Raw genomic sequence first — 27537 nt, 5'->3', positions numbered from 1 at the left:
GGGAGCTGGTACTCTGTTTTTACAAACACCAGCTTAGATTCTTACATAAAGAATTAGTATTTAATTTTCAGTTGGGCCAATTCAGCTGACGAAACAGCAAATTCAGGGCTACGTGTAAGATTATTACTGCTCTTCCTGTAAGAAAGTTGCAAGGCTGAGAGAATAAATTACAAGAGATGCAACCAGGAGTTAAATATTGTCTGTCCTCACTGAGTATCACTGTGGTTGCCCTATTCTACTACAACAGAAAAGTAATCAAATCACATAGCAACTTGTTCACAAAACTATTGGAATGTCAAGGTCCCCACAGAGTTAATTATCGTGGATATGATAACTATCTATGCTCCTATTGTAGGTAGAAATGATGTGAAGCCATAACTAACTTGCAGCCTAAGAAGCTGGAGATCTACTGTCTCTGGATGTGTCCCACAGTGTTCTGAGAGGTCTCATAGATGTTCGTAGTGACGACAGTAACTTGAGTTGATCCAATGATAGAATAAAGGGTCTGACCCTGCACTGAGATCAGACGGGGTAAACATCTGCATCGCTGGTTCAATTTACAGCTATGAGCAGGATTAAGGACCTGCACAGGTGGATCCTTTTGTAGGTTCCAGACACAATGAGCTGGATTTTCTTGAACATTATAAAAGCAACCAGTCAGTAGCAGCATTCCTTGACTGAATACACCTGTATTTGAAGTCCATCTGTGTTACACGTTGTTATCATGAGCCTGGAGCAGATTACATAATCTGTTTAGATCAAGTAAAAGAGCCACCTCCTGCATTCCTTATCTACATTCCTGCTGACAGTTGTATCTTTTGCTGAGATTCTGTCTCTCCTTACAAAGAACAGCTTATATTGGTGAAATTTTAAAGGAAGCCTCTTTCTTCTACAGCTACCATGTCCCAGATCACCTTATGACTGTACTCATTACTGGTGTTTGCTTGGAAGCTGCAACACTCCCCTAGCCTCATTGCAAAACTTGGCTTAGAGGACTTTGTGCTCCTCTCATCTTCTGCAGAAATCCCCTTGACATTCAAATTTTTGTGTCAAATAGTGTCTTCAATGAAGCAGGGTCCAGTATGAATAAATAAACAATCTGTCAGAAAATTGTTTGGGATATTTACCATAACCTTTCTTATCCTTCTTCATTTTAGTTTGTTCATTTCCTCCAGAACTTTGAACTTTGTTTATTTCACCCTTCTAATCGCTTCCTACTGTCTAGTCTAGTCTATATTGTCTGATGCACCGTACTTCTAGATTTTCTGTGTGGGCATAGGGATCACCTGCTTTTTCAGGCACAGAAACCCACAGCAGCCTCATGTGGAGAATCATAATCATTACCATTATTTATACCTGCCATACACAGCAGATATTCAAAATAGGGAAATCTCCTGGGTGACCAATTTCAAACTGAAACAGAAGCTCTAATGAAATATGAAATGTTGCCTTTGGGTGCATCATCAAATCTAATCATGCACTTAGTGGAAATTGTGCACTTGGTCTGTCTCAGGCTGGAGCAGCCTTTATGGAGCTCTCCCTTCACTTGTTCCATCCCCTAAAGAGCAGTTCCATTCAGAACATGAAGTATGAGCTAGTCGTTTACAGTTCAAAGCACAATAAACTGCCCAAATCAGCAGTGGGTTTCCAAGCTGTGACTGTCAGCTGGTCTCACACGGGAAAATTTGAAATATTCAAGTCTTCACTCTTTTCCCCTCGAGATTCAACAGTCCCTCCTGGCTGGTCTAGATATACTCTAGAGAGAACATTGCCTCTCTAAAAGCACAGGAGGGAGCAGGTGCCAAGGTTGGGCCAGGAATGCACAGAAAGAGCCCTTCCCATCTCTAAGAGCTTGACACAGGCATTGTAGATGCCGAGTACGGAAAAGTAAAGATCACAGATCATCTCAGTTATTACCCTTGATTTATTCCTGTACTTGCCTCTGAATGACAATCTGATTATGCATAATTAATACAAAGATTTTTATGAGTTGTAACTAAATTGAATGTTGTTTTTTTATTTTTGGAATACCTGATAAGCTGCCCAAGGCTCTTTTTTTCTGAAGCAGCAAGCATTTCCATCTGTGTTATGTAATAAAACTATTTTAAAAGGCTTACTCTTTAGTAGACATCTCTGTGTGTCTCAGTCCTCAACATGTGCAATGAGGATAAAAACAGTTCTTCTAACAATATTTTTGTGAAACTAAATTAGTATGTTAGAAAGCCTTATATTTCAAAAGATGATTGCAACAGAAACAGCATAAGGGAGTTAGTAGCTTTATTTTCAGCAATGTGTGTAGTGTGTAGTTTCAGATGTGTGTAGTGAATAAATGACAAGGCCATTGCTTGATCAATTAATATAAGACAAAACAGTGATCAGTGCAACACAGTCAGCAGATCTGGTCCACTGTATGAGGCAGTCTCCAACGAGAATATGCTGTCATGAAATATTTAATCATGCACATGTATTTTCAAGTTATTTGCTCTACATCTTTCCCACACTGACCATTTAATAAAAATATCTCTGTAGACACTCATGCAGAACCATATAGAGAATTGTATAGCTAACATATATAGGAACAATTCACAAAATCCTTGCATTTTTACTTCTAGCATTAAAAGCTACCACTGCTTTTCCTGCCCTGTAACACTGACACTAGTATATCACAGCCTTTCCCTGCTGGAGCTCCTGAATTATGAAGTTGCATTTCTTTCTTTCTTTCTTTTTTTTTTTTTTCCCTGTAACATTATAATACTCAAATTATTGTGAGTTGAAAAATGAACCTCACAATTTTCTTATTTAATGAACCTCACAGTTTTCTTGTTTAATGACACACACTGTATTGAGATGATATTTATTAAATGTGCTGTTATAAACAAAAATTAATTACATGTATTTGTATATTAATTATATTTTAAATGAAATAAAAATTAAATTTAATTTTTTGACTTCTTTTTTTCAGGGACCTGATGTCCTAAGTTTCATTAATTCTTCCACTTGACAGTGCTTTATTTGCTTGAAATAGGAATGACTCACATAACAACAAGAATCTTCTATCACTGGTATTTTGACAAATCAGTGTTAATTGGGAAGTCTTTCCAGTATTAACGCACTGTTCTCTGTTCACATGTTTGTTCTGTCTAGGCTATCTGGGATTTGATGACAGATTTTGTTCAACTAAATGAATGGAAATACAAAACCTGTTATTCATAGTAGGTATAAAACTGGTGGACAGGGGAAGATAATCCCTCAGGAGAAAATGACAGCAATGGAAAACTCTCCCATTTATGCAAAGACAAATGAGAGCTCATGAGGAATATTTTCCTAGACTCAATAATTTTCCAAGTGTCAACCTGTTTGTATAAGAAAAGCATAGCAGGACATCATTTAACTCAGAGTGTCTATAAGCGACACTACCATATGGCTTAGACAAATTGATTCACTCTTTTAGGAAGTTTTGTGAAAATTTTGGTTTAGAAAACAAAACACCCTGCATCTTTCTAATCAAAGGTACAAAAAAAAAAATGTATCTCCTGTCTTTTTCCATGAATCCATTGGCATCCTCTCCATTTGTTCAACAGATTCAAACTTCTTGACCTCATCTTCATAATTCTTCAAAGACAGTGCTGCCTGTAGTCTAGTCTTCAGTTCTGCTTCATACTCCACCTCTCTCTATCTCTGCCTTCTGCTCAGACCTCTCCTTGGTATCTTTGCACCTTCTTTTGTTCTTTGTAGCTGTTTTCAGTCAACCCATGGAACAGGTTCCTAGCCCCTCTCCATTAGGTAATTTTCTGTATCTCCATTATAGCACCTTAAAATTTCACTGTCTTGCCTTCATGACTTACCTTGGTCTTCCAGGTTAATGATAAGCCCCTTATGCTTCTATGGCTTCTATTTATTCAAATGAGCTCATCATCAGCTCAGAGCAGGGATTTTGCCATCATTATGTTAGTCCTAAAATAGACATTATACAGAATTAGACAATTTCTGTGTTAGTAACTCTGAGAGGATACAGAAGAGTACCTGAGTACTGAGTGTGGGGGAGCAGGACAATAACCTTGTAAGAAAAATCTCACTGGCATAAAAGTACGTGTTTCACCTGTGACTTGTTTCTCCAGGCAGCATTTCCATCCTTTCCCTTTCACAGGAACTGGCTTTGAGGGACAGGCTGAGACTAGAAAAAAACTAGGAAGACTTAATGAAATAGCAAAGGCAAGAGGCAGAGCTAAGTAAAAGCAGGAGATTATTTTCCTGGTGTGGATCAGATGGTTTCAACATTTGTCAGAGCACTGAGGAGGCAGAGATGAAGAGAGCTCAGCCAGGAACAGGCATGTGCTAGGTGTCTAGTGAAGACATTTACTTTCATGCCAATGCAAATATTTTAAGGGAGTATGACGTAGGTGAGAAAGCAGGATTCGCTGACCCTAAATCAACAAATGGCCATCAGTTTTCCTTCCTTCCTTTCTTTCCACCCTTATAATATCTCTATGCCAGCCTCTAGCAAATCTTATTCTGGCCGGTTTATCCTTTCCTCCTCAAATCCCTGTCCACAGGAAATGGTGGGTGTGGGAGGCACATGGAATCAAATTAGTTTGGAAAGCAAGTGCAAAGTCAACATTTGAGAATATTCTGTTGGAGGAAGCTGTGTCTGCAGCAGGAGCTGGAATGGAGGGAGGAGTGCTGGCTCCCTGAGCCCCCATGCCCAGGACTGCCAGGGGACAGGAACACACAGAGATGGTGCTTGGTACCATGCAGAGGGAACCTATGAGGATCTATGAGAATCTATGAGAATCTATGAGGAGCAGGGCTTTTATTTGGTCTCAGCTCTCAGCTGATTGCTTCTGGGCCACAGCTGATTCCTTGGAGTACAATAGCTGCTGCAGGGCCTGGTCACTACTGCTATGCTTTTGCCACCTCTCAAACACCTCTGGGGTTCCAGTCTGCATGTCAAAGGGGAATTTTAGATCTCATCTGGGGTCCCAGACCTCAGGTTCCACTGAGATTCTGAAGAGCAACTGAAGAACACAGATGAAAAATCAGCAAGTTAATAGAAAACAATATAGCAAACAAGCTTCCAGAAGTTTCTAAACCCAGTATTTTTTAATAGAAAACAGTTGGCCAAAATAATTTCTATGACTTCGTCAGCTCCACTAAAGTTATTTATTTATGCTTCACCAGCAATAAAAGAAATTATTTTTAACATTGTAAGAACCATGTACAGAGGGCCATTTAAGAAGCAAACACATGAAAATGCTTTCAGTATTTCTGAAGAATATCCTGGCATAAGTATGCACATTCAGAAACAAGGAAACATCCCTCTACCTCAGGAGTAGTCAACTCACTGTACTCACATGTGTAAAGGACTCAAATGATCACTATTTCATAGAGGTGCCATCAAAAACTTCTGTAATATTTTTGGTGTTTATAGCTAAGGAACTTGACATTTTATAAAGATCAGCCTCCTCAAAAAATTTACAATTACATTATACAATTATACAATTTAGAAATGGACCAAATAGATCAGCTGAGATCTGCCTATCCAGCAATAAGAAAAATCCCATTTTTATACAGCAGACCTGATTCCAGAGTAATAATATTATAAACTACAGAAGAACATACTTTATTCACATTTAAAATGGGTTTTAAAAGTTTTCTCTCAAAAAACTGCCCATTTCTTAATCTAAGATAACATGCTTCAGTGCATTGCAAGGCTCTCTACCATGAGGCAGGCCTAAAGCAGACTCATATCCTTCCTTCATATCCTTGACTTAGAAAATTCCATGCAGGTAGAGTCTGTATTCCAGAGTATTTTCCCTAAACTATAATCAGGAAAGGCACATTTGGCTCAAGGTAGTGATGCATACATATAAGTTTTCCTTGCTCCTGGGTGGCTTCTAAAAATATTGAATCTGGAACTTGAGCACTTCCTTTTCTGATGTAATTTGAGAAAGCAAGTTTGTAAAGGAGTGGACTATACCAATTAATTGTCATTAATGTTGATGTCATGAACTGCATCTGTTAGTGAATCCATACATACAATTACTGTCTTCAGTAACTCTGTAAGTAGCGATGTAGAAAGAGATGAAGGTTTTTCAATGAACAGCATCAACTATTTAATGAAATTATGTTTGATTGTGTCCAAACCAACTGTGGAATTTTCCTATCCTTTTAAATCTTGTTTTATCACAGCCCAGAAAATAAATTAATCCAAGACTTTCTCCAAGTAATCCTTCATAAAATTATCTACAAACTCACCAAATAAAAGCTTGTCACATACATTTTTCAAAGTCAGCAGAAGCTTACAGCCTTTTAGGTTAAAATTATTTTACAGCTACTTCTGTGAAGCAGATTAATCACAGTTTGTTCAACACAATAGAGATTTCACTTTATTACATACCTGGAGCACACTCTATAAATTCAAGTCAAAGGAACACTTTGTCCAATACTAAATGGAAATAAATATTTCAGCTAAAAATCTTTTGCTTTGATTTACTAATTATGGGTTCTAAACTGAGACTTCAGCTTCCAGAAAAATACCTCCTTTGGTTATCCACCTACTCCAGTGTGGGATCTCCCAGGCTACTGGTCCCATGCACCTCCAAGCACTGCAGGGGCACAGCTGCTCACCATGGTTTCCACTAAGGGAGAGCACCAGGAGAATCTCTGCTCTGGTGCCTGGAGCACCTTCTGCCCCTCCTTCTGCACTGACCTTGGGTCTGCAGGGCTGTTCCTCTCACACCTTCTCACTTCTCTCTCAGGCTGCAGGCTGTCTGACAGAATTCAATGACAATTTGCCTGATGTTAATCCCAAGCAAAAAAAAAGTGCAAGTTCTACAAGGGATCTAATTCCTGCACAACAAGAATAGCAGGGGTTTTTCCCCATCTCAAATACATCATCCCAGAGGTGCTACTGCTATCATTGATGGGCTGGGCTGTAGCCAGCAGTGGGTCCATCTTGGAGCCAGCTGCCATTGCCTCCACTGGACATGGGGGAAGCTTCCAGCAGCTTCCTACAGAAGCCACCCCTGTAGTGCCCATGAAGGCACCCTGCTACCAAAACCTGGACACACAAACTGAAATGCAGTGGTTTAGAATGATAAGCACTAACCAACCATTCATTTCCATTAGAATGTAGGAGTTAATTCTGCTTATGTCTGGTAATTATTGATTTAAAAGGACAGAAAGAAAGTGCAGAAAAATATTGGAGCACCTAAAAAGGTATTAGGAAAAGAATATAAAGCAAAATCTGAAAAGTTACATTGCTGAATTCTTTCTAATACTTCACTAGAAGTGTGCTTTTTTGAGTGTGCTTTTTCTTCTGATTGCAATTTCTGGATAAGAAAGAAGCTATTAAAATTGTAATAGCTAAAAGGCTTTGTACAAAATATTCTTTTATATTGCTAGGACCTTCTCAACTTTTGTACTCTGGCCTGCTGAATTCTGTTTATTTCTCAACATTTTAGATGACTGCCAATGTGATTTGATCAGAATTAAATCAGAATGCTAGAAAAGTTTGAAAAATATTTAACCTTGCAACAATACAGGACCTTATTGAATATTATGAGGCAGAAATAGCTGCAAATACAAAAATGAATCTGTTGTCATAGGCAGAAGACATATAATATGAAGTCTTATTTTTAAAACACTCAGTTTCTTACTTGTGTGCCTGTGTTGAGCTCTGTTTCATAACTCATATATTTAGTTTTGCTAAAAAAAGAGGAAAAATTATTTCTATTTTACATCTGTTCATTGAAGAAAATTAATTGGATTTTGACATTTTTTTTGTCTGCAGCTAAATACCACAAAATAGCTGAGACTGGAAGGATTGACTTCATTTTCCTGTATAGCTCATAGTTTCCTCAACCCTGTTTCAGCTGAGAAAAGCTATGGTTTTGTACATGGTCTAGGAAAAGAAGCACAAGGAGAGAAAGGGTGACATCTTCTCCCTCTGCACTTAGTGAGGGTACACGGTGAGCTCAGGAGTCCTGATCTGATGAGTGTTCTGACCAGACCGGGGGCTCCTTGACCTAGTGACAACAGCTGTGAACATACTAGCATCAGGTGAGGTTTAGATTGGATATTAGGAAAATTTTCTTCACTGAAAGGGTGGTCAAGCATTGGAAGAGATGGTGGAATCACCATCCCTGGATGAGTTAAAAATAATGTGTAGATGTGGTGCTTAAGGATATGTTTTAGTGGTGGACCTGACAGTGTTGGGTTAAATGGTGGGACTCGATGACCTTAGAGGTTCATCTTCCATTAATGCATTCAAGTCCTTTTTGAATGCGTGCACACTTTCGCTATCTTTACCAAACTTGTCTGTGTAAAATTCATTGCCATGAGTCCCTCTTCCCTAGAGCTAAATATAAAATCCCCCCTAAACCATTGCACAGCACCATACACCACCAGTAATGAAAACCAGAGTACATGGAAACCCTGATGGGCATTGCTCTGAGGGCTTTCTCACAGAAAGCAAACACCAGCGACTGGAGTTCCGGGCTGCAAAGTGAACACAGAACAGACTGTGCCTCCTGCCAGCCTGGGCATCCAGGGCTGGTGCAGCTCAGGGAGGTAAGGTGTGATATCACTGCTGGATGAGACTGTAGGCAAAATACACTGAGAAGAAAGAGAGGAGAGGGGAGAGGAGGAAAGGAAAAGGAAAAAAAGGGAAAGGAAAGGGGAAAGGGGAAAGGGGAAAGGGGAAAGGGGAAAGGGGAAAGGGGAAAGGGGAAAGGGGAAAGGGGAAAGGGGAAAGGGGAAAGGGGAAAGGGGAAAGGGGAAAGGGGAAAGGCAAGGCCCGAGGTCGCGGCGCCCGGCGCTTTGGCGCCCCCTAGCGGCTGCCCTCAGCACTCGGCGGCAGCGCGAGCCCCGCCGGCTTTGGAACCTGCTGGGATTCAGGCAGCGGACGGGAGACCTGGAAAAACACTCTCAGTTTTGAATGGTTTTTGTAACAAAGCTTTACTGGACTCAAAGCTGAGCCTAGCTTTTGCTTCTAAAGGCTAGTTTTTGATTTTGTCCCCCTGACAAGGATAGCCTGCCACAAGCACAAAACTGTTGGATCAGATGAGGCTCGGGAAAAGCTGAGGCAATGGAGGATAACACGTGGAAAATATATGGTTGTGAGCCCCTTTGATACAGGTATTATCTTCAGCCTTCTTTCTCACTGGGAATTGCACTGGAAATACACACGTGGGTTTGTCTGCTTGTGTGTGATTTCTACACACACAGACACACGCAAAGCTAAAAATTGAAATGACAGAGCAAAAAATCTTTCTGTAATTAAAGGACTAGTCCCTTCTATACTTGTATCAACATCTTTGTACAATTCTGAATAGAACAGTGTCATTTGCACTGTTCTGTATAAGAAATAATCATTTAAGCATGTTGCAAAGTAACAACTTCTGGTCAATGAACATAGAACATCTCAGCAAATTCTGTGTCCACTGAAAGCCATAGATGCCTTTCTTTCCTCAATTTTAACTCAGTTTACAATAAGCTGCTAAATGAAGTGCATCCTGCCTTTATAGATCAGAACACCTGGCAGATCAATACCCAGCTTGAAAATGGATGTGCAGATTTCCAGTACCCCTTCTGTAAATAACTTACATTTTGTGTACAGCCATACCAAGAAAATCCCACAAAAGACTTCTCCCATGCCAAGGGATTGTCTCTGCTGGCTTCTGGTTTGGCAATGGGGACAATACAGGGCATACTTCAGAGGGAGACATGTGAAACAAAATTAAAGTCATCAGAAATGTTTCTTGTGACCAGAATGACCAAATAACTAAACAATTTGAGTTCACCAAACTGAGATTTACAAGTTGAAGACATACTATTGGAAAAAGAAAACAAAAGAAGTGCAGTTTTTTAGCATCACAGATTACGTGTCTTTTAATGGCAACTTCTCATAGTTTGAAATATTCCTGGAATAGATACTAAGCACAGTTGAAACACTGAATTGATTCTCTTAATAAGCATATTAAGACACCCTACATGTTTCCTTATAGTTGAAACAAGACTGTTTGGGAAATAACCAACTGAATACCAGTCCTAAATATATGGCCACATAAATCTTATGCTATTTTATGACAGTTGGGAACCATCAGCTGAAAATATGAAACATAGGCCCCTGGAAAAAGTTTAAAGTCCCTGAAAATTCTCTGTGTTTAACTAAAAATTTGTTTTCCCAGTTTTTTTGTTACAAGGGAAAAGAACCTTTGAAGACAATAGCCATCTATCACACAGAAAATGTTCTCTTGTCACTGCTGTATTTCAGATATGCACCAGGAAGCTGCCAATTAATCTCTAGCACTCTGATGTTCTAGGCATGTTCTACATTTAAAAACAATGTCTATTTGCAAGAATGAATCTTTAATCCCTAATTATCTTTTCAGGTTCATCTCCTTTAAGATTTGTTGCTGCCAGCTAATCTAGCCAATGCTGATGATGGGGAGATTAAACCTCATAATTAAATGCAGTAATATCTGCCAGCACAAGTCTGCAATCTTCATTTGCCACCTTCATTTTTAAGTAGGCATTCCAAATAGGCCAAAAGCAGCCTCTGGGTGTCAGTAGAATATAGCTATATACATCCAAAGTACCTACTTGGACTCCTGCTCACAGGCTTGGACCTGGTTGTCAGAATAGAGGCCACACCATCAAAGTTTGAGGCTTTCATTAAAGCCATTACATTTCCATGAAATTTACCCTCAGGCATTCTCCAGTAGGATTCTTGTGCCATAGGCTGAGGACTCTTTCTGACATAAGAGCCCTAATACAGTGACAACATCCAGACTTGCAGTCAAAGTTAATCTCCTTTTTAAGCTCCAGTGCTTGCTAATCTTAGTGCAGAAGCTCTTAAGCATCTACCTTTATAAGTCTGCTGAGTCCAGGCTGCTGTTCAAAGCAGTTGCATTCCTAATAAGGCTGGTGTGAGGGCAGGTTGAAGAGGGTGTACAGACAATTTCTTCACCTCTAATTTCAAAGACTGCAGTGTCTGACAAAAACAAACCCCCACTGTGCTCAGAGAATTCAGACTTCCCAAAGAGCAGGACCTATCTCCTTTCTCACAATGCCTCTACAAAGCATTGTATATTTTACAAGGTATCTGCGATATTTTTCCTCAAGCTACTTCCTACCATGCTTCTCCTGTAAGCCTACCCATAAGGATAGCCCTCAGTTTCCCTCTAGCAGAGAAGAAACCTGCTTTTAGCAACTTTAGCAAGTTTAGCAACTTTTTGCCTTCAACTGTTAAGGCTAGACCAAACCACATACTAGAAAAATACAAGAAAAGAGGAATCTTTTCTCCCCTTTAACTTTGTAACATACCCTATGAAAAGCTTTTTTTCCTCCTATGGCTGCATAAATCTTTGGGAAGAAATCCTAAACCGTGGTGGTTCTGAATTGATGATGATTTCTGCTTGCTGTATTAATGCTTGGTTAAAATAAAAAAACAGCAAAGAGAAATTTAATGGAGTTTTTAACTATTTTCATCCCACATGCTACTACAGAGCTGAAACTGAAGCAAAGATGAGAAATACCATGCCTAGCTGCTACAGATTTCATGCCAAGTTCCAGAAACACTGTACTGACAATATTCACATTTTTATTGCTATTATTGTATTTTTACTGACAGAAATTCAAAGAATCACAATCCTTAGTTTTAAATGCGCTCACACAACTTAAGTTGGTTTTATTCATTACCACATGATCGTTCACAAAGTGAAAGCCACTAAGAATGAAAAACATAAGATCAGGCCTATATATCAAAAAATTAAAACTGCAAAGGTTATATGAAAAGCTGTAAGTTTTCTTTGAAAAAATTTTTTCATTTGTAGTCAATTGTGAAATAGACAATGGTAGAGTCAAAAATGGATTATGAAATACATTGACTGTGAAAATTAAATATAAAATTAGTCATAGTTCTTGAATGTCACTATCAGCCTTACTTGTATAAAAGTTGGGCCCTGATGGTATACAAAACTTTATTTATACATTGAAACAATTGTTCTCTTGCCTGATAAGGAATATAGAAAGAAAAACATCCTGAAAATTTAATTTAAGATTAAGTATTTTTCAAAAATATTATGATAAAAATGGTACTTTTTTTAAAATAAAATTTGCTGAGACTTCTTCTGTGTTTATATATGTGGAGAGAATAGAAAGAGCACATTCAAAAATCGGCATTACATTTCTTTTTATGGATTTTTCTGCTGGTTCTGAGATTTTCTTAGAAGCAGTTGAATAAAAGCTGACAAACACTCAGCTTAATCCTTTTTCTGAAAACCCAGTTTTTCTCAGGTCTTTCTCAAGCTGGAGCACTATAAATGCTGATGTTTCACAATAAAAATGAGTAATTGTATTACAGAAGTATCTAATGAAGTTTTAGGACTGAACTGTTCAAGTGAACATGAAAGGTATTTATGAGTGTTGTGATACATCATTCCACATAATTGCAAGGAGAGATATGTTTCTGTTTTCATATGTTAATGGAAATATGGAAAATTGGTTCTCCGAATTTTCATTGAAACTGATTTAATTTTGACTGGTTTTTTGTTCATTGTCCATGTATCCCAGTGAATCCCAGTTGCAAGGAATCTACCTGTGTAGCGATGAACACCATTAAGATTTGCAAGGCCACACTTGTTGAACCACCATCCAGTGTTGTCACTGAAGTTACTGCAGCTCTTTACTGGCTGTCCTTTAATAGTGCACATTGGCCTGCATCCATCATTATCAACATCAAAAGTGCTGAAAGGCATGGAATTTTGGTTATCTTCTCTTCTATATCCTCTAAATGCATCACCTAAGTGCAATAGATAAAACAAAATAATAAAAAAGTTATTTCCGGAGAAATGTTCCTTTCTTGATGCACACCTCACAAACTTTTCCTCTGAATCTATTTGAAAAGTAGAATTTTTCAGAAGTGGTTCAAGAGCACCAGCTAATAAGTTGTAAAAGTGCTAAAGATGCTGGAAATGAAAGAATAAAATACTAAGAAATATGGAAGAAGCTGGAATTCAGTGAAACGCCTTCGTATTTTTGTTGCTTTTAGCAATGCATGCTGGCTATGAAGGTAAAGGCTTCTGTTCTCAGAAACAGAGGAAGAAGAAAGTAAACAAAAAGGGTTGTAACTTCAGATTTTCCAGTAACATGCCCAAAGCCCCAAAATGAGTCATGAAACAAGATGGAATTGTTAAATCACAAAGGTCAGTTATTACTGTCTTTGTTGTCTTACAAAACAAAAACAAAAAGAACTTACTGAAGTAACAGTATTTTTCACAAATACAGAGTAAAGCACAAACACCTTTAGAGAGCAACTATTTCATTGATAATAAGAGCCATTCTTGCGTAACATGGAAAAAAGCAGTAAGGCATGAGGCAATGCTTAATGCAAAACTCTGCACACGTTGTGTATTTATGCTGTTAAGGGAGGTCTGGAATTAATTTGTATCTATGTATACCCAGCAACTGTTACACACTGCAGGCCAGCTTTGCTCCACTGTTTCTTTCTCTATCCTTTGTACATGACTATCTGGGCACTTCTGAACTATATAAAGCATCATCAGGAACACTGCCAATAACATCTGTGATGAGATAATAGTCATCTAAATAACTGTACCATTAGGTAAATAAACTTAATTGTACATTAGGTAAATAAACACTAACACCCAAAAAATCCCTTATTTATTTTATATATATATCTCATTCAGTTTACTTTTTTTTATTATTACAGGCATAAGTGATCACCATATAATTAATATTTTATCTGCATAAGTGTTCATTATATACCAGAGAAAAACACATTAGAAATAAAATTTCTGAAGTTTATTATTTTTTTTAATGCATTTTTTTTTGTATCAAGAAAGGGAATCTTTAAATACTTCAAAGAAGGAAGTTCTTACCAGCATTTCCTGAATAATGCCCCAAATGGATCTTAAAAGAACATGCTTCATCCTCTATCCAAAATCCATCATATGATGCATAAGCACGTTTGTCATTTTCTGATTCCAAATCCACATAAAGACTGAAATGAGTGGCTTTTTGATTCACTATGTCAAAAATCTTCCTCAGTCCAAGCCAAAATTCTCCTTAAAGAGAAATATAATATATAGTCTAGAAATGGAAACTGTACAAGAAAAAGTGATTGTTCCTGCTTTTTTGCTTTCCCACCTGAACCAAATGTAATAAAAGTTGCATGATAGGCTTATATTCCTCTGAAAGACTAATGAAGGAACAGAGTAATCTTCCTACTTCCTTAGGAAATCCCTCAGAATTCCCATGTGTGTATTATCTTTTTTTTCTCTGTGATATGTTTTAGAAAATTGTCCAGATGATAGATTTCAAATATTCATCTTCAATATATCTTAGAAAACCACAAAAACTTGATGTGCTAAAGATCCACTTGCATGAACAGAGCTCAGTAGCACTCCTAAGGGCAATACTGAGAAATGATAAATGTTAGCATCCTATGAAATGCAAAAAAAATGCAAACCCTATTCTTGAAATTTAAGCCCTGCTCTCGAGATTTGCTGCCTCCGTAAATCACACTTGTAGTCCCATATGAGCTGCACTTCTTTGTACAGAAAAGCTGCATGCTTCCATTGCAATCCCAGATAAACTTCTGAAAAAGCGAATGGGTTTAGACTTGTGGGATATTAAAGGTGGCAATGAAAAATTAATATCACAGTTGTATTGGTATAAGCTACTGAAATATTTCCATTGTTTATAACTTTGCATGCCCCATGGTGAAATATTATTGAGTTCTGTCTGTTCTAAGGAAATACTTTGCAAAAGTGATTCAAACCAACAAAAACACTTTTTTTTTAAGCTGAAAAGATAGGAAATACAAGCTATAAACTATTTCAAGCAGAAAACATAATATTTTAAACACTCTTGTGAGACTGCAATAGCTAAAGACTATAGTGGAGTAATAGCCACTATCGGGAAGATCACACAATAGATTTGATGAAAAAAAATCCTTACGTGAAAATAAGACTTTTAAGAAGCAAGATTTCATACTACTAAAACTACTGCACAATTTAGAGGACTGTAGCTCACATGAAAGCAGAAGAAATGTGGGATCCAAAACATTTTAAAGTATTTAAAATTAATACCAGTAAGGTCACCAAATCCATCCAGATATTCAGACCATGTTCTCTGAAACTTAACGATTCCATCAGTTCTTTTCTGAACCACAGTCCATCCACCTCCTCGAAAATCCATGTCACACAAAACCTAAAACAGACATAGGCATGATTAAGCATTCTTGAAGCAGCTTTTATGAAAAACACATTTTAATTAAATAAAGGTGGAATATTCAGAGTTTTGCTAAGTAACATATTTTCAAATATCTTTAAAAAAAGCTCTAAGAAAGTAAAAAACAAGCTGCAGTATTTTCTTATATGTTCTTGTTGAACATTTGGATTTGGATATTTCTTCAACCGGTAGAAACAGCTGTGTGTAATAGTCTTCTAATAACAGATATAATAAATAAGCTTTGATAAATGTCACTGTAACATTTATAGCCTGAAAGGGAAGCAACTTGCAATGTCATGTATTAATCAGGCAAAATATCATCGATACAGGTAGCAACACTGAATGAACTTTTATTTCAGCAAAGCAAAACAGACACAACTTCTTGTATGTTCTCCATCACCATCATGCCTTCTTCCAGAAAATACTGTGTTTGTGGTGCCTGGGAAATTTAGAGCCTTTAATAAAGGGTGAGGAAATGGAAAACAGTGATAGCAGTAACCCAGCATGTAACAATAATTTGCAGCAGCAAAAACCTCTACATAAGAAGTGGCCCCAATCCAGGGAAGTCCCAATGTGAACATATAACTGCCTGCAACTGAGCGGCACCACTGAATACATAAGATCAGCTCTCAAATTTATGAGTCTTTAAAAGTCTTTGTTAAAATTTGTGCCCAGCAGTATGTCAAATGGCAGAGGTCCAGCTGCCATCTGCTCTGTTTTGGAACACCACATTAAGTGGCACGTTTTCACCTCAGCCCATCTAACTTAAGATGTGTAATTGATTTTCCTAAGTAGATCTGCAGTGCCAAATCTTGATCAGTTCTAACCGGGATTATAATGTCTGGGAACCTAATGTAGAAAGATCACATGGCACATTTATACACTGCACTACCTAAGATAACCAAGGAAGTTCTAAGGGATAGTATCCATAATTAGCATTTAAAAGCAGGAGCTCATTTTTGTCTCCAAATGTGACTAATATCAGGAGAATTAACCTGGAAAATGCTTGAAGGTAGTGAGCCAGTAAGCTTCTTGTAGTAACAAAAGTAATTTCAGAACATAATGTTGCTCTGATAACATTAAGCCAATGCACAAGTGATGGAGTAAAGAAATTTTTTTTATGTTACAGGAAATGTACAAAATTAAATGTTTCAGAAAAGAGAGATTTGCAGTCTTAGCCAGCTGATAAAAGTGGAAACTAGGTATAAGTCAGTTAACCCTCAAAAAAAATTGTGGCAGACTGAGAATTTTATGTTGCACCTCCATTGCCTGTAGTAGCTAGATATTTTTCAGGAAACCAGACTTGCTCCTTAGCAGAAAAACATGAACATCATAGTCAAAGCCTCTGTGATTTAACAATGTCTTCTCAATGAATGACAAGAAAGGAACAGGACAGAGCTGCAATTTGATCTAATACAACCTTCAAGAAAGATACTTCTGGCAATTCTTGCAAAACAAATACTAAATGAATCATAGTAAGGTTCATGTGCATGAAAAAAAATTGTGGCTTTTATTCCCTGGACAATCACATGCTTATTTCAGTCACCCAAGGAGGACAGAACTGTAATAAAAAGAACTATAGAAGATTCCAAAATGAATATTTAGATGAAAATACCTAAACCTCATTCAAAATAATCCCATTGCCTCATCCACTGTCTTGAGAAAATGATTGCATGCTTGGCTACTCCTCTGACTATGAGTCAGAAATACTATGAGGAGCCTACTTGGTCACAACATCAATCTTCGGTTCAATATAAATCAGTGGAAGTGTTGATAATTCACAGAAGGAGCAGATATAGATCTACATGAGAGGTGATCAACCTTAGATACAGCACCAGCACATACACCAGCTAAATAAAATATTAGATGGATACAGAAAAATACAGTCATAGCTGTGTAGTTTTCTTAATCCCTTATGGAAATGTTGCAGTTGTAAAGCATTATAATAGTTAATCTGCTTTACAGTTTGCTCTGTGTCTCATATCATGAAAGGAATGACTGTACCAGGTACAAACTAAATTAAATGAGAAGGAGGACACTTCTACTGAATATTTCTTCCCTTCCCACCTGCAGTGTGTATAAGAGGTATGCTCTAAACAACAGCTTAGTTTGTCTGATCCAGCTGAGAAATATCATTGATCAAAATTTACTGAGTGAAAAATGTATCAGAAATTGGACATGGTTCATTTTTCCAACAGTGAAATTGGTTTTAATCACTTCATGAACAAATGTTCAGGAAAAAGCCTATTTGAGAGTAACTTCCTGAGGTTACAGAAACCTGCCAATACCACTAAAGCTAGATATTCTTATTGCTCCTGGAATTTGGAGTTCAATTAGCCCAAGTTAAGCATCAAAATCTATACTCACTTTTGGAAACTTGAGGTATCAAACTTGAAAAATAAGAATGGGATCAAGTTGTCTAAATAGTTTTTATTTAACTGATATCTTTATGCATATTATTCTAAATACATTTTTCATTTAGGTTCTGTTGCATAAAAAGGCATCTTATTGCTGCAAAGGTCCTCATCAAAATAAATTGTTTCATGTTGTGTTTGTTTCCTGTTTTTTAGTTTTGTACTATGGATTTCTGCCTCTATTTTTTTCTTATTTTGCTGGTCTGCAGAACACTTAGAACTCTTGTCTATTAGCCTCTAAAAGATGCTTTATAATTTCTTGTTTATATTTTAATGTCTTGATATTTTTGTCTATCTGTCATTTATCTTGTACTCTTTATGCTTCAGCACATGAAAGAATTCACATTAGTTTTCCTTAAAATAACATTCTTTATGGAACACATATTTTTGATATTTTTCTCTGAGAGCTTTTTGGCACTGTCTTTTAAGTTCTGTGCAACATTTACCAGACAAGAAATGAGACACTCATGACTGCAAACATTACTTTAATTATTTATTGTTACCTTGTTCTTTTAATCAAATTGCTATGATTTTTCTTTTATATTTCTGGAATCACCTTCAATCCAGAAGAAATTCTGAAACAGAAGCATTTTTTGCTGTGGTGGAATTTTGTTCATACTACAAATATGGTTGTTCTGTGAACACTGCAACATGTATTTGCCTTTCTTTTACATAGAAGGGAGTTGTCGATGAGTTACAGATCTTTTCCTGAGCTCACTGCTTTGTATGGAGAGAATGACAGGTTTCATATCAAAGGTTGCAGAATCAAGTTCATTTTTCCTTTTGAGATGCCAGCATAATTCTGAAACCTTTTCTTAACCAGTTTAAGCTCCTTTTTGTAGCATTTTGAAGGGCCCTGGTTGGCTAGAGATAAAGGGATTCATCCTTCCTTTGTTACATATAAAGGAATGCTACAAAGTTAGATATTAAACTTTGCTGGTTATTAGTTGGCTTAAATTCCTCATTTTTTCTTCAAAAAATAATGACCTCAACCTCTATGGCGAAGCTGAAGGTTTGAAAGCACCATATCTGCCTTTCCACTATGCATAAGGCCTTCTCTAACTAGAACAACCTGAAATGGAAATAAACACATAAAACAAAATATTCCTTGTGTTTGCAAGGATCTTAATATTCTCAATCTGAAGAAATTAACCCAAAATTCCTTTCTCCTAGATGAGCACTATTAATCTGAGCAATTACATAAAGTGCAGGCAGTGATAGTGAAGTATGATTGCTGCAGCTTGTTTTAGGGATATATATCCTTGTTTCAGGAATATAAATCCTACAAACTGGAGAGAAAAGACCCAATTTTAGATGCCTCTGTGCCTCAAGCTTGGATTATAATGATACTTAGACAAAAGCTAAGCACCTACTCCTCAGACCAAGGCACATCTGCACCTACACTTGGACGACTCTGCATCAGTGGAGTCCCATCACAAGAGAAGGCAATGTTATGCAGCAGAATAACTCAAAATCTAAAAGTCCCATCTTAAAAGCAAAATGGATCAGTCAATTGCTCTTCAGTTTTCCATCTCTAAAACACAGAAGAACAACTCTTCTCCATACCCAAAAGAGGTGCTGGAAAATACCTTGGGTTTTCCTCTTTGTTTTCCTCTATGTTTCACTGCATATAAAAACTGACAGTGGGCTGTTATGACAGAGATCAAATTTCCTTGTAGAAAATAAGAAACTTGTCAAAATTATAGTAATAGCAGACATGTGCAGATGATTTAATATATTTTTCATTCATCTGTTGAGAAATTGTCGTGGAAAATGCTTTAAGTCTACTAGAAATATTCTAAATGCATATTCTCAAGCAAATTGTGACTGTAATAATAAATGTATTACCTCAAAAGGATAATTTGATCCTTCTGGATGGATAATGTACAGACCACTTGGAGTTTTTGAAATGGAACCAACAGTATCTTTAATATGAGTGCAGTCCAAACCTAGAGACAAAAGTTATTCAATGAAGTTCATTAGAAAAATATGTTTAAAAAAAAATACAGATTAATATAGGATTATTACTTTTCTTGGTGAAGTGAATTATTTAAAATATAATTTTCTTCTCATGTAAACTTTAAAATCAGGCTTTGTCATGAATTTATCTTGTAAATTAAAATTCTCTAAACACCATTCAGTTTATAAGTACAAATGACATTGTATAGACAAAGTTCTTTCTAATCTTAATAGACATGATACATACCTACGTAAAATTAAAGATTATGTATCTGGGTCAATTTACAGATTATTTTTTCATTTTATTTATAACACCTGTACTGTGAAAAAGACATTATCTGGGAAATTAAATATTTTTTTCCTAGAGATACTTGTATTTATACTTGTAAAAGCCTTTCTATCATAAAGTATGTGTGGAAAACATTCCATTTGAATAAGGATACTCTAGATGCAGAGCACACTTTATTTCACTGCAAAAGAATGTGCCATTCAGCAGCCTCAGATCACTTACTAGCTGATAATCATTCTTGGTATTTTACATAAAAATCAGCATGCTTAACAGGATGTCCAGAGTTATCAGATGCAAATTATTTTAAGCAGAATTAATGATAACACTTTTAAATAGTTTCTTAAGTTTCCAAAGTTTATATGTTACTAACACAGGATAAATGTCAATGTTACAATTGCTTGCCTTTGCTTTAATTAGCTCCTTTTCAAGATACAAAGATAAAAAGGGAGGGTGTCAACACTACATCAGAAAAGTACTTACCATGAGATTGAACTGCTTTGTAAGGAAGTGGATCTAAATGTTTTCTCAAAATTACTGTGTTCAAAAGAACAATTTTGTTCATGAGTTCATTCACCTGCAAATTCAAATAAAAGATCTTTAATTAGGTTGCAATGAGAAATTTTGCATCCTAAAGATTTTTTCTGAATCCCAGTAAACATAATCTGAAGTTAACTTTTGTGATGTGTAGTAATTTGTACCAATGTGAAGAAATGGTCCTCCACTTACCCAACTGCAATGTATGACACTAAATTGTAAAGCAGGGTGCTTACCACTCCTCACAGAAATGGAACTCACACCCTACCAAAGGTACAAGGACTGGTGATAAAACACTCTAATGCTACTGGTTTAATGGCAATTTAATGAGCCCTATTTTTCCTCAGAAAGACAACACCTGCTGTGAGAAATAACAAATGCAAATCTTTATAATAAAGAAAAAAAGTACCTGATTAGAAAGGTAATCCAGTGAAGACTGTTGATCATCCATCATGTCTCTTACAAGTTTTTTTGTGCTTCTGGCATATTCAGCAAGAGAGTTCTGCAAATTTCCTTCAAAAGAAATATGTTCATCCACTTTGTTTTCATAACTCTAGAAATATTCTTGACTAAATGTCAACATTTATTACATCTTAGTGAATACTGAACGTGGTTTACCTTACAGCACCTAAAAGTGAAATGAAAGTAATACAGAGACCACAGATTAAAGCCAAAGGTGCTAAAAAGCTTCAGACTTTCTAACTGCAGTAAAGACATCTTAAGTGATGGTTCTTCTCATGTTTTGAAGAAGAAATTAATCTTATCCTTGGGTAAACTGGACAACCAGATAATGGATATCACAGAAATATAAATGCATATGAAAAAAGACAGATATATATATATATAAGGTTTCTTGTCACCTGACATTTGCTCATACACTGTACATCCTGGTTTTTGCCCTGATGCTAAAAATCATCATCACCATCATCATGGCATATAATTAATACTGTATATTTTTAAATCATATGTGGAAACCAAGCATTTGCACAATTATTTTCAGAGGCTGATTGTAAAATTTGCTGTGCAGTTTGTCAAGGTAGTGAATAGAGAACATCCTGCGTAACCCTCTATAAAAGGTAAGGTGAAGTACACATTTACTCCCATGTAACTCACTAACTAATTAACTACCTCCCACTTATATCCCCACATCCAGCTATGACCTTTGAATGAGGAACAGACATCCTCCTCTTCCTCTCTAATTGAGATACTGACATTCAGAGGGTAACAGATCCAGGCGGGTTGTGCAGTTCCTTGGATTTGCCTGTCTTCACCAATGATTATGCTTTGTCACACCAGCTGCATCCCAAAAACAGGACATCCCAAATTTTCTGGACAATACACAGTTTGGGCAGCAGGGTCACAAGGCTGTCACATGTGCTCAAGAAGATTAAAAAATAAATTTGCACAGCATAGCATAGCAGAGGAGAGGATTGCATAGCATGGCACTGATTAGCTCATCACTAAAAGTATTCTTTATTAATACATACTGCACATGTAATGTTTGTCCCCTTGTAAAATTTTAGCTTGAGCATCACATGGTACAAGGCATTGTTCTTTTTGTTTTGAAATATCTGCAGATTTATTCTCTTCTGCCTGGAGTGGTTCCTCCACAGCTCCACCATTCCTTGTGTCCTGTTGTACCAAACAATGGAAGGGGAAATAAATGGAACATGAAGGACACATGAAACAGCTCAGTCTGCCAAAATGAAGTAGATTGCTTCACAGGACTTCCTTCAAAACCTGTTATTTAAAAGCTTTATCAAGGGATAATTGACAGAGGTGAGACCAAAACTGATTAGATGTTCTCTGCTTAGCCATATCTCACAAGAAAAAAGTAGAGTCAGAAGTAAAGAATAACCTCTAAAAATTAAAAAAATACCACCACCATTTCTGGTGAGGTATTCTACTTGTGAGCACTGTAAATGGGAGGCAAGAACCTGCAAATCCTGCATTTTAAGAATCACCACACTCAATAGATATCTCAAATGCTATGGAACTTACTTTCACTGGAAAGGAGTAGGCTTTTCAATTTACCAGGTATTAGCAAAATACTTTTACTCTTGAAAATACCTAAATTCATTATTTAGATGCTGATTGAGGAAATGCTTGCATAAGTTTTTAACTTATGCACACAAGCAGTCATGAGAAGATTTGCGAATTAATTCAGCATTAAAAAAAAAAATATTTTAAATGTTCTTATAGGGGAAAGAATACAGGAACAGTAATCCTGGGCACATAATTATCTGAAATAGTAACAATAATAGCATTAGTAAAAGTAGTTACACCTATTACTGTTATTTTAAAATTATATTCTCATATTTAATAGTTTTTCTTCCATGGTGCCACATGACATAAAATAAGGGAATGTCTCTGAATAATCACTTAAAATAATTACTAAAAGTGATTCCCAAAATATGTGTCATTATCAAAAGATTAAGTAACATGTTTTTGTATGAGTCTTTGTTTGATAATTTCATAATCTCAGCAAATCATTTGTAGTATGTTCATATATTGTGTTTTCAAATGTAAATAGGATCCTAAGAAACGTCAAGATTTTAATGAAAAACAAAACTTATTTAGACTTGAATACATCTTCAACATAGTTGTTCTTTCCTGCTTCATTTTTCTGATTCTGAAATTGGCACTATACCAGCAAGCACTGAACAGGGTTTTTTCTCCTGATTTTTGCTCTTAAAAAGTGAAAGTAAAAACTACAAAAATCTGTTAACAAAGGAATTTTGCAAAAACAGTTTTCTGAATTACTAGTATAATTGCATTTTGTGCCTGGAGAATGGTAGAGAAGTAAAAAAATATGTTTCTTTAATATTGAAAAAAGCACAAAATAAAGAAAGAAAAATTATGTAAGAGTTATAAACAGATCTCTAGAAACTTATAAATAGAACAGTTGAAAGTATGACTTGTTCCAGGGCTATCACAGATACTCACCAGGTGTGCAATTAAACACTGTTAAGCAAATATTTTTAATCAATATTTATCTTTAACAAAAGCCAACATGAAAGAAGCAATTAAGTCTGATCTCAGCAATTCAAGCAAAAACTGGCTCTGCCAAAAACAACAGTAACTCTGCATTTAAAGTCACGCAGATGAGATTAAAATTATGACATAACAACTGAGCTGTGATATTAACACAAAAATGTTCTAATATGCTGAATTCCTACAATTTCAATATATTTTCTTTTGTCTATCTTGAAATATCTCATTTTTCTCTATTTTTATATCTACCTTGAATAAGAGAATCCATACTTTTAAAAGATGTCACTTTTCTGAGAAATCATTCAGTTACATTCCTTATCTTATCTAAACAAAGTAATACAAAATCTTACCTTAGGTGAACAAGGTTCGCCATTATTTATGACAGTCTCTCCTAAACTGAACAAAAAAATATTAAGACAAATAAATGAAGTGACCCTAAAGTGGTGGTTCATCTTTTACTTGAAGAAATGCAAATGTTTTGATGGGTTTCAAATTTCTGTGGAAAGAATTGTACACTATAAAGGCCTGATCTAACTATTTGGGAATGTCTACAGAACAAAGGGCAGCCAACACATCACTCCTTTACTGCCTGGATTTAATAAACCACATTTCAACTGCGCAGTAGATTTTATATATTACTACTTGCATCCTGAGGAAAACTACTGCTTATCACCTCTACATGACGAATCAAACATATGTATTTTCATTGTGATAAACTCTGACAAATTTTCTTATATGCTACTTCTGAGCATTTGTGTATATTTGGCATGACTGTTCTGGGATACTTGAAAGAAAAAGTAGTATTACTTGATGTTTTCAAATTTTTATCAAGTTTTTTATCATTAAAATTTAGGAGTCTGTATTGTTGTGGTGTTAGTGAACTACAACAGGCTGTGGAGGCAATTTTTGAATAGGTCATCAAAGTAAGTTCAAAATAGAAAACTGAAAAAACATTATTTTAAATTAGTACTTTGTATTACACAGAAAATCTTTTACCAGGAGAATAGTAGTATTTTGGTGTCACTGGTAGCCCACCCATTGTAACACAAGTACTGAGACTATCATTCAATAGAATGATTTTTATCCCTGAAAAAAGTCAAAGTACAAGAGAATGGCATGAAAAGAAGAAATTAAAATGTAGTCCACAGAAGCTTAATTAAAACTATGAGGCACTTACAAATGTCACACACTCAGTTCCACTACTTTTTATCTTAAAACTGGATATGATAGTCTAAAAAAAAGGTTCAGAAAGGTCCCATGTATTTAGAGAATTTAGACACATTAGAGAATTTAAATTATTTGTGATCCGGCTGAATAAATGAAACCTCAGCTTCCAATGTACCACTGGGAAATATACTGTCTAAAGGATTTTCGGGATACGCTGTTCAATCACACCTTACACTAGTACAAAACAAGACAGTGTTCCAAATTTGTCTTGATAATGTGGTTCATCTCCACCTCTATCTAAAGCTGGAATACACTGGAAATAGCTTTTGCTACTAAGATTTGCTGGGAGCAACCAACATTTGTTGGGAATGGGGATTAATACACTTTTTAATCCAATGTTTTATTTTAAAGTTACTAACTAAATGGTACTAAGAACCTGTAACTGAGAGGAGTATATTCAACTACCTGTGAAATTATGAACAACTTTGGCTCTACTGTATCTCTCAAAATCAAATTTTTAATTTTTTCTAAAGGACCACATGGTACATAATAGTTTTCCAATATGAGACTTACTAGGGTTTAATTAGTGTGTCAGTTGATGCTCTCTCAAGAAGATGTAGGTTGTGATCCTTAGTTCAGCCTCAGGAAGAAGATTTCCATGGCTTTCTATATATCACATTAAGGGCAAATTAACAGGTTTTTTTCTTCTTTCTATGTACATAAATAGGCAGAGTGACAAAGTTCAGGCAGGAATGGTTGAAATAGTCAGAACATTAACTTCTCCCATGCATTTGCCTACACAGGTTGGAGAAAAACTATAGGACATCAGCAGATTAATCCTTCACTGGAACAAGAAGGAAAGAAAAATGTGTTTTTGCAGCAGCACAGCTATGCTCCAGCCTTCAAGTAAGACTTGTAATAAATTCAGAATACATCCCACAAAGTTTTAATAGCTTATTTTTATACTTCACTGGAATATCCGTGTCCAACCCAAAGTAAAATTTATGAAACTTCTTTCAAACCAGAGCAGGACCTTCCATCCTATTACTACTTAAGATCAGGTTTCTTGCTGCCCCAGAATAATCATGCACTTCTGAATTACATGGCCCTCAGCTTGTCACCTTCTTGTTCCACAGTCTGAAAGATGTGAGGTTACTCATGAGGAGAGATAATCCAATAACTGTAAAGGAGGACTATGAAGACTTAATAAAAAAGTTAACAACAGGAAGACAGAAATATATGTATACACTATACTTAGTTCTGAATCTCAAAAGGTACCTTAAGGTGAAGCTGCAAGTTGTGCTGTGTTAGATCAAAATTTTCAGTAAACCTAAGGAAGCTCAAATTCTATCAGTGCATGAGCTTACCACGACCTTCAGTCTTCCTAGATGTGACATGGGCCCAAATTCTGCAGTTTCCCAGCCCTGCCTCGGTTCTGCTTAGGTGACTCTGTTCTCCATCCTGATAAAGCCTTGTACTGCATCCTAAATGAAGCAGTGCATTTTATCAGGCAAACTGCAATTTTACATGTGGCGGGGGGGGGGGGGGGGCGGGGAGGGGGGCAGAGGGGTGAAAAGCACACAGCAGTAAATTGCCAACCACTTTTCCCTCTTCTGCAACACAACAGAGCTCATGGGGAAAAGAAGTGCTAAATTTGGGGTTGTTTTTCTGAACTAGAGATGAAAGACTTCCATTTTAGGGTCATCTCAACTACAATAACTGGAATACTATAAATATTAGACGCATTTGGCAACCTGACCACCACTGGTCTTGTCTGTAAAATGGAAACAGCAAAACCCACTTCCCAAACTGTGCTACAAATATGGGGGAGTGGTCTGTGGAGAAAAGTATTTTACAAATGCAGAGTACTATTTTTACCTTCCTAGTCAAAGACATAGAACAGCTGCACTCTGGAAAAAAAAAAAAAAAAAAAAAAAAATCGGTTTAAGCTCAAATACACCAGCCAAGAAATGTCTCGCCAGGAAACCACCAAGGCATTTAGCCTGTTGCTGACAGCTCATCCAAGGCGGAGCAATATCCCAAGACAATACGCCCTGCTTTGCTTAAAGAAAAAAAAAAAAAAAAGTTTTGCAGTCTTAAGAACAAACTGAGGTGCTTTTTTGTTTTCCTTTTTTTTTCTTTGTGCAACTGTATTTATAGAATTTTTTATAATTTAATATTCATCATTTTGTGCATCAACTGATGCACAAAAAATCTTTTGGTGGTCGTTGTTGTTATTGTTGTTATTTCTACACCCTGTGGTTAAAATAAAATAAAATAAAATAAAATAAAGTTTATAGTGTTAACTCCAAGGCTCCAATGGGTTTAAGAGGTACCTGCAGAGCGCCGCACGCGGAGCCGGGGCGGTGTTTGCCTACGAGAACACGTTCGCTCGGACCCCGGGTGTGTTTGGGGCTTTTAAAGGTTATCCCGCGGTTTATAGCGCTGCAGAGGATGGAGGCCCAGTGAGAGCCACGCACCGTCCCTGGCGCGGTGTCCGGCACCGCTGTCCCGGACGTGACCGGCCTTCGGCGAGTGCCCGGATCGCTTCCTACTCGCGGCTCCCGCCCTGGCAGGGGCACCGCCGAGGCCCTGCGGGGCGAGGGGGTGCCGGCCCGCCCCGAAGCCAGCACCATGCTGCGCCGGCCCGGCCCTCCTCCCTCAGCGCCGCTCCCTCAGCGCCGCGGCCCCGCCCCGTTGCGAGGGAAGCGGCGACGCCGGTTGCTACGAGGCCGGGCAGACGCGCAGAGCTGGCGGCGGTGCGGGCACGGCGCTGACCCGGGCGCTGCATGGAGCTCGGCGAGAAGGCCGGCGGGGCGGCGCGGGGGCAGCTCCTCGCCGGGGGCCCGCAGGACCGCGCGGGAGGGCGGCGGAGCGTCCCTGTGTATCCTTGCTGAGGCGGCCCCCGAGCGCCGGGGCCGG

The 27537-nt window shown here is 37.1% G+C and overlaps 2 protein-coding genes across 2 annotated transcripts in view; one reads left to right on the top strand and one right to left on the bottom strand.

Moving 5' to 3' along the window:
- Positions 1-10917: 10917 nt before the first annotated feature.
- On the bottom strand, positions 10918-23938 carry ANGPTL5 (angiopoietin like 5). The gene is made up of 8 exons (XM_005516207.3): positions 23799-23938; positions 21942-22086; positions 20864-20967; positions 20401-20494; positions 19521-19621; positions 15117-15237; positions 13905-14090; positions 10918-12805 (listed from the first exon to the last, which is right to left on the bottom strand). Exons 1-8 carry the CDS (start codon positions 23898-23900, stop codon positions 12486-12488), a joined length of 1173 nt encoding a protein of 390 aa, XP_005516264.1. The 5' UTR covers positions 23901-23938; the 3' UTR covers positions 10918-12485.
- A 3461-nt stretch (positions 23939-27399) lies between these two features.
- The window catches only part of CEP126 (centrosomal protein 126), a 34472-nt gene continuing 34334 nt past the window's right edge, over positions 27400-27537 (top strand). The window contains exon 1 of the mRNA XM_088051595.1: positions 27400-27499. Within this exon, the coding sequence (XP_087907721.1) occupies positions 27405-27499 (95 nt within the window). The 5' untranslated portion in view covers positions 27400-27404. The remainder of the gene's footprint in view (positions 27500-27537) is intronic.

This window comes from Pseudopodoces humilis, chromosome 2, assembly GCF_049639895.1.
Source record: "Pseudopodoces humilis isolate 2021_Gansu_Grassland_sample_001 chromosome 2, ASM4963989v1, whole genome shotgun sequence".
NCBI classification, from domain to species: Eukaryota; Metazoa; Chordata; class Aves; order Passeriformes; family Paridae; genus Pseudopodoces; species Pseudopodoces humilis.
The sequence above is the reverse complement of the archived record's forward strand: the minus strand, read 5'-3'. Positions and strand labels throughout refer to the sequence as shown.

What these genes read in the sequence shown, in the direction of transcription:
- ANGPTL5 (XM_005516207.3), bottom strand. Translation starts at nt 23,900, where the DNA reads ATGAACCACCACTTTAGGGTCACTTCATTTATTTGTCTTAATATTTTT. An exon ending in TGGATTACCTTTCTAATCAG is followed by an intron (nt 20,495 to 20,863) that starts GTACTTTTTTTC and finishes TTGAATTTGCAG; the next exon opens with GTGAATGAACTCATGAACAA. An exon ending in GATCAAATTATCCTTTTGAG is followed by an intron (nt 15,238 to 19,520) that starts GTAATACATTTA and finishes TGTCTGTTTTAG; the next exon opens with GTTTTGTGTGACATGGATTT.